The 8,060-nt window shown below is 35.5% G+C and overlaps 1 protein-coding gene across 1 annotated transcript in view; it reads right to left on the bottom strand.

The window, feature by feature from the left end:
- Nucleotides 1–682: 682 nt before the first annotated feature.
- Nucleotides 683–8,060, bottom strand: part of PLCB1 (phospholipase C beta 1) — a 593,106-nt gene continuing 585,728 nt past the window's right edge. The window contains exon 32 of the mRNA XM_058181309.1: nt 683–3,339. Within this exon, the coding sequence (XP_058037292.1) occupies nt 3,115–3,339 (225 nt within the window). The 3' untranslated portion in view covers nt 683–3,114. The remainder of the gene's footprint in view (nt 3,340–8,060) is intronic.

Raw genomic sequence — 8,060 nt, 5'->3', positions numbered from 1 at the left:
GGATTTTAAGCTCGTCCCTAGACAACCTCATTGATTTTTCTGTTTACTGCATGCAACTTGTCTGCCCAGAATATCTTAGAAGAATATGATTGATTTATTAAATTTATAAGGTGCCCGTCTCACTGTCAAACAACAGTTAATTGGCACAGGATTTGATTGTAGAAGATTTTAGAGCCTTAGTTTATCTCGGATTTGGACTTCTATTAGAACAGTTACCATGACTGATAATAAAGAACTCTGATCCATAATTTCAGGAGGCAACCATACCATCTTTACTTATTAAAAATTAAGGCTAGGCAAACCTGTAGCATATGGGTTACAAGCACTTCCCTAGTGTCTTTTTTGTGCCTCATAGAGACATTCCTCCACCCATGAGTAAAGCTAAATCTGGGGGGCATGGAACTGATAGATTTAAAGAGCCAAATAACCATAGCTTGCCAAATATCCCACAGCCCCTGGAAAGCCTCAAACAATAAAATAAGGTTCTTGGCTACATAAACTATGCTTATTGGCGAAGTTTCCTCTAAATTCATGAGGAACAATGGCTAGTTTTATTGGCAACTTCAACACAGCTCCTAACATGAAATAAACACAAAACTTTCCCCCAGCTATGCAGGAAAAAGGAAACATTTTCTAACACCAAGATGTTTAGGATCTGGATAATTATGACAATAAGGACCGATAATGTTAAGAAATTTTATTTGGCTCTGTGATGAAAGCACATAAATTACAAGTGGAAGAAACATCATGCCACAAAATTGCATAGGGTTCTTACAAAAAATGTGAATTATGCATCTAAAGGCTGAAAAATTAAATTATATACATGTTAAATGATTTTTTTTCCTAAGTGAAAGCAAAACCACTATTTCCAATCAGCCAATCACATACATACATTATTTATACCAATGTTCAATAATGTTAGTTTCGAATGAAAGCAAGCCCTATCTAAAAGAAATCTCTTACAACCATGTTGACAGTTAAAATGTCCAAATTCTCTGGGTGAAGGTCTGTCCTAAGCTGCTAAAACAATTCTCAGTAGTGTATCTGTAGTATACAGTGGAGCCCAATGTAATTCAATGCAGCTCTATTCTCTATAGCAAAATGTCCACAGTAGATTATTTTGACATGTTCAACACATAACAAGGCAAATACATAGAAGGCACAAGACTCTCACATCATAGACTCCTTTTTCATTACCTTACTTTATTTCAAGTAATATTCATGATAAATGATGTATTACTGCAAGTTTTAACAATGCAAGATATACAATATTACACACTAAAACTACAACTGCAAAAAGGGGCACTGTACAGATATTAAAAAAGTAAGTACAGTCAATGATCAGTTACAAATGTACTGAAAACCAACTACTCTGTCAACCATTAACTTGGTAACTTTACATCATAAATTAAAAAGCTTATCAGAATTTCTCCTATTTGTCTGAAACTGCAGTATACAAGCATGGCAAAGAAATACCTATAGAATTGTTATCAATACTGGATTATTGTAGCCTGACTAACTCGAAACAAATTTATTTATCTTTTACCTTAGAAAATGCAGCATTAAACTTTGACCCTTCCAGGTTTTTATATCTAATGATTAATAATATTGATCTTCAAAGTGCAAAAGTAGAATAAATGATAGGAGTCATCTTCTTAAAATCAAAATGAAACTTTTCATTTCCGTTATATTCTCTAAATTACTCCATAAAATGTAAGCGGTTCATCTTTTATATACTCTTAACAATGTGCAACATTTCTTCATGCATGATGTAAATAATGAAAAAAAATACTGTTTAGCCAAAATTTTAGTTTCCCTATGTACACTTAGCATTTAATTCAATTTCTATTTTGTTTGATCTCTATTTATTGCTTGCATTTAAATAAAATAAGTTATTTTTACTGAGCTCCTGAGGGAAAACAAACTACATATACGCTGTTATGTATTCCAACTCCTTACCACTATCAGAACAAAATATAGTGTTTTGGTAATATCCACATGGTAGAGCAATAAGGAATGCTGGGGTAGAACTGTAACCATTGTAAGGTTAACTATATAAAAGGGTAGAATTAATCAGATTTCTCTGATTCTTTCATTCTCACAAACATTTTAGATTTGAAACATCTATATTTCTATACACTTGGGAAATGGCATTTCCATGTGCGTTCCATAGATTAAAAAAAAGAAGAAAGATATAATAGCACAAACCAGTTTAATGATTAGATCAATGATGCAACCCAAAAATAATCGAAAGCAACTTTCTTGACTCTATCTTACATTTGAAAGTAGTACAGAAGTCTGAATGAAAGATTCTGATTGTGCAACAATTATTTCATAACAGTATCAGTTATCTCTGATGACTGTATGAGTCTCTTTCCTAAAGCTTTTAATTTCACCTCAAGGGAAAGTTCAGCAAGAACTTGCCTGCATGTTTGATTTAGAGAGACAGAATGCGCATATACATATGTGAATTCATATCACATCCGAAGCATGTATAATCACATTACTATGTCTTGAAGAGATTTTGGCTTGGGAATATATTCTACAGTAGTAGTTACCACAGTTACAGAGAACTAACACTGCTAATTCTCTGTGGAGACATCACCAGCACAGCCAACTATCACTGCACAGAAAGCTAAAGAAAAAAAAAGTTTCTTTTCTCAAAGTGTCATTGTTAAGATGACAAAAGCTTTCAAGGTGTAGTTGCCAAGGAAGAAACAAATAATTACGGATACTGTGATAACCGTGGGTAGAATATTGTGTCACTCCTGTTTCATAAAGAGGTGTAAACACATTTACCTGCACAAAACATACTGGTCCCCAGAGAATGTTCCAGCCTGCTCGTGGTTTAAAAATGACATGTAAATATGGCCAGAACAACACCGACCTCTTGGTTTATGCCATTAAACTAAAAAGAAAAACAAGGCCTACAAATGGGATGTAATTTCCACACCCGACCCATTTGTTTTAGAAATCAGTACAATATCCCATATCTGGAGGTTTTCCATATCTGAAGCTGCCCAATGGTCATTCAAAGAGAGGAACATTCCTGGGGAACAACATGGTAACTTGCTCTGTCAGAGAAATTTAAAATCGGGGTCTTTGTGGGAGCTGTTAGAGAGGTGTATCAAACACTTTTCCTGGATTATCTTCTAGCTCTTCATTTTGCAGTGGTTTGTGGTTCAATTTCCCACCGTCGGATGCCAGGGAAGAAGTTGTAGAGCTGTGGTCTCCATCCTCACTGATTTTGCCTTTCATCGCTTCTTGAACAAATTCCAAGATTTCCAGTGGCAGTCTTTTGAATTTGTCTTGATATTCTTGATCAAGTTCAGCCTGTAACTGGAAATGACATCAATATTGTCATAAATAAAATCACAATGATTTACCCCCTGCTTTTTTTAAACAATAGGAAAAAACACACCACACCCTTGAATGACATTTCCAAATGGTGAAAGGGGAGGGGGCTGCATTTTGGTTATTTTTCCAGATGTGAATTTGGCATGAGCCTGGGGCGGAAAATCGACCATTGGCTGACTTCCATTTCTTTAGAGCACGCAGGAAGATTGTCATGCACCAATAAGTCATAAAGCAACAATGTTGACTATTACAGCCTGCTTTCCAAAAACTCCATCATTCTGGATGCCTTGGTATCAAACATCTGCATCCAATGCTTTCCAAGTATGTTGGACCTACTCCTACAAAATACCATGTTGCCAGGGAGATTCTGGGAGCTGAAGTTCAACTTGAGGGTATCGGATATGTGTAGGATATGTTGAGACTCACATGACCAGCAGAAATTTTGCTGTCTCTGCCATCACTATGAAATTTGATGAGAGTAACGTTCACTGTAGCATCCTTGTGTTAATTACTATTGCTATTTAGACTTGTTTTGAAATTTGATACTGAGGAATATATGCTAAATCAGAAGTAAAGTCAACTTTTATACAAAATGTAAAAAGCTCCATTGATATAACCGACAGAACTGCATTTGCTGATTTACAAATACACTAAATGCATTACAGTGCTTGAAAGAGCACTGTAATCTATGAGTAACTTGACACCAGTTGATAAATACCTATATTTATTTATTTATTTATTTGGTGTTTATTTGACAATTACATTCTTATGCAATAGTAATTAGTACTGAGCATGAATTAATCCAATAGTAGTTACTTAACTGCTTATGAAAGAGTGCTGAAACATAACAAATCTAGAGTCCAAAACAATATTTCTAAATGCTGAATTACAAATAAAAAATCTTCATAGGAATTCAAATGGTAAGGCTAAGCCATGACGTTCAGAAATGGGCAAACTGCTGCACCATATTTGGAAATGAATGATTACTTTAATTTGGTGACGCCTCACCAGAGAAACGCCAATTACTATGAAGACAGAATTGTAATTGTGTTGGCATTCACTCTTGAAGCCATTAGCTGGGCCTAATATTTAATTGCAGCAGATTCAATTACAATGGTATTTTCTGAATTCTTCCCACGAGAACAGAAATATATATTTTAAAAAGGCAAAGATAAAACCTTCGTTCTTTTCAATTTAGGAATAACAATTCTCTGCTAAAGATTGTCCTCTGGTTATGTCCTTCCACCAATAAAAATAGACCCATTACAGATAAGATTCTCCTCCATCCAATGTGAATCCCCTACTTTATAAAAACTGAGACACCCTCCAAATAAAGAGCAAATTCTGAGGTGCTTGGAGGGCAATAGGGGGAGAGGACAATGCATGATTGTAAGATTGCAAGTTCATATCATTTACCTGGAATAAGTCCCACGAAACTAAACAGGACTTCCCAGTAAAAATGCATATATTATCAAGGTGTAAAAATACTTGTAATGAATATTTGCATTTCTAATATCCAATGATCTGTTACTTTAGAACATGGGTGTCAAACTCCCGACAACACGTTGTCATCACATGATGTATCACAACTTTTTTCCCCTTCACTAAATTGGGGTGGGCATGGCCAGTGTGTATGCATCTAGCCCGCGGGCCGCGAGTTTGACACCCCTGCTTTAGAATATATTTACACAGAGGAACCCAAGACTGTAAATATGGAAAGTTATTAATTATTAAAAGAAGACAAGATTATTTTTTATTATTTTTATAATAATATCAGAACTAAATAGCTTAAATATTTTAAAGATGCTGTCTGAGGGATTCCAGGGTTGAAGTCCATACATCTTAAAGTCGCCAAGGTTGAGAAACACTGATCTAAATGGTATCCAAGATTCCAAGCCTTTTACAAAGCATGGATTAAAATATATAAAATAACAATGGCATCTTTGACTGTAACAGAGTCATAGTATGTATTAATAACTGTACGTTAGGAGGAGCTGAATAAAATATCTCAAGCAATTTTCTCCTTCTTTCCTGGAGTTACCAGGGAATGAAGGTGGTCATACTACCTTTTGCACTGAGTCATGTGCGTTTCCTTGAAATATTTTAAGTAATTTAACATTAGTACAGAAATACAATTAGAAATGAAGAAAAAAAATGGGGAAGAGAGGAAGACTTTAGAGCAGGGGTGAAATCCAGCAGGTTCTGACAGGTTCTGGAGAACTGGTAGCGGAAATTTTGAGTAGTTCGGAGAACTGGCAAATACCACCTCTGGCTGGCCCCAGAGTGGGGTGGGAATCGAGATTTTGCAATATCCTTCCTCCAGGAGTGGGGAGGGAAAGGGATTTTGCAGTATCGTTCCACTGGAGTGGGGTGGGAATGGAGATTTTGCAGTATCCTTCCCCTGCCACGCCCACAGAACCAGTAGTTAAAAAAAATGGATTTCCCACTGCTTTTGGGAAACAACAGGCAGATTAAACTGTTCCACTGATGTCATATGGATATTGTACTCCAAGGAGATAAATCTAACATCCATGAGGTTATTGAAAAGTTACCATGAAGAACAGAATGTTTAATCCCATCGCTCAGTTCTAATCATGACCTCCAATTACTGCACTGAGAAACTGAAAGCAGTTCAGTGAATCTGTTACCAGGCTGGCTCCAGCTTTTTTTTTTTTTTAAGATAAATAGTGTTGGAACCCAAGAGCTGTGAGTCATGCAGAAAGCCACCTCATTTTCATTAGTACTAATTGAGGAAGATATCAGTGAAAGTCATTTAATGCAGCTATTCGAGGAATATATCAATCTCCAGGCTTTTATCCAATATAGTGGTATTCTTGAGGAGCCAAGCACATACCGTAGTTTCCTATTCAAATGAGTTTCCTAAATATAGGGTGGCCAGTAGGATCTATTATCACAGCTCACTGCTCTTATAAATACTACTCACAGGTTTCAGGTACCTTGGAGGACAAAAAATGTTTACCTTCCAGTGAAATAAATCTGGAAGTATATTAGCCTTGCTAGACAGAGGATGGCAAACAGGGACAGTAAAGTAGCTGAAAGAGGAGTATCTTTATACTAACTCGGGCTACGTCATTGCTTCTTGTGCCCAATGACAGGATAGTACAACAAGACAGGATTACATCTTCCAACAATGAAAGATGTCAGTACTACAGAAAATAGCCCAAAAGGTAATTTTCCTCCTTCCAAGCTTGATTACAGATAGTCCTTGACTTGGCCCACAATTGAGCCCAAAACTTGCTAAGCAAGGCAGTTGTTAAGTGAATTTTGCTCCATTTTACAATCTTTCTTGCCACAGTTATTAAGTAATTTGGCTTCCCCATTAACTTTACTTGTCAGAAGGTCACAAAAGGTCATCACATGACTCTGGGACGTTGCAATTGTCATAAATACGAGTCAATTGTCGAGCATCTGAATTATGATCATGTGATCATGAAGATGCCCCAATGATTGTAAGCATGAACAACGATCATAAGTAACTTCCTTGTAACTTCGAACAATTATTATTGTAAGTCGAGAACTACTGGTAATCTTTTTGAATACAGGTCATTCAAAGACTCTTGCAACATTTGGATGGCAATGAAAAAAAATTAGATGTAAATATTTAGAAATATTTTGATACAAATTTCAATGGTAAATAGTAAAGAACTTCCAGTATGATTCTGCCCATTGATGTAAAAATATCAAGTGGAAAATTTTGATTTTTTTTTTCTTTGTTGAGGACTCCAGTCTTCATAATTGTAAAACCTCGGATCAAACATTTGAAAGAACTATCTGTATATTTAAAATAAAAAGGCAGTTCCCATTTCAAGCCAAACAGTGAGGTGGTCATTTTGTAAATACTGATTATTCTATTCTATTCTATGCAGCAGAGTCATCTTATAAGGGAAATGGGTGGCATAAAATTCTAATAAATAAATGAATAAATAAATAATATAAGCAGTACAGTTTAAGATACTGTAATATTTTCTCAGTTGTTCAATATTTGCACAAGCAGCAATTAAAATGGTTTGCAATACTAGATAAAACATGAATAAGGAAACAAAGTTGAAAAGCAGCTGGAGGAAGTATACTCACCCACCCCCACTTCTGTATAATGCTTTCGTGGTGTTCTACACAATGGTTTACAACATTTACTTTATTGGGCGATCCCGGCATAATAATGAAGTAGTATCAGGGCTGCCATGAGTTTTTATTTTAAATAAAAAAGCAACTGATGCATCATTGACAGAGACATGAGTAAGGGAAGCAGCAATGCATATGTGCAAGAGAGAGAAAGAGGTTTTCTAAGAAAATAGCATAGGGCTTCAACTCAATACCAGAGTCCCACTGACTCAACAGTATTTCTCAATAAAAATGCAAAGTTGCAGTATAGGGGCATTAATGTGTTAGAGGTGATTTTAGTTTTTTCCTAGTATTATAAAGATGGAATGATTATTCACAAAGCACTCACTTATGTATCGAAATCATACACAGTCTTTCTCACTGTAGATCTTCACTTTAATATTTAAAAAGAGGACTCATGATTCTATTGCCTTTTTGTGACATAAGACAGTAATTTGCTGACAAAGTTCTCATACTGATAGCCAATTTAACAAGTAAACCAGAAACATAGTATGCAATTATCATGACTTGTGTGAGACATTTCATAACCACGTTAGTTGTGAGAACAAAACTATGGTTAA

The sequence above is a fragment of the Ahaetulla prasina genome, chromosome 1 (genome assembly GCF_028640845.1).
Source record: "Ahaetulla prasina isolate Xishuangbanna chromosome 1, ASM2864084v1, whole genome shotgun sequence".
Classification (NCBI taxonomy): domain Eukaryota; kingdom Metazoa; phylum Chordata; class Lepidosauria; order Squamata; family Colubridae; genus Ahaetulla; species Ahaetulla prasina.
This window is presented reverse-complemented; position numbering and strand designations above follow the sequence as displayed.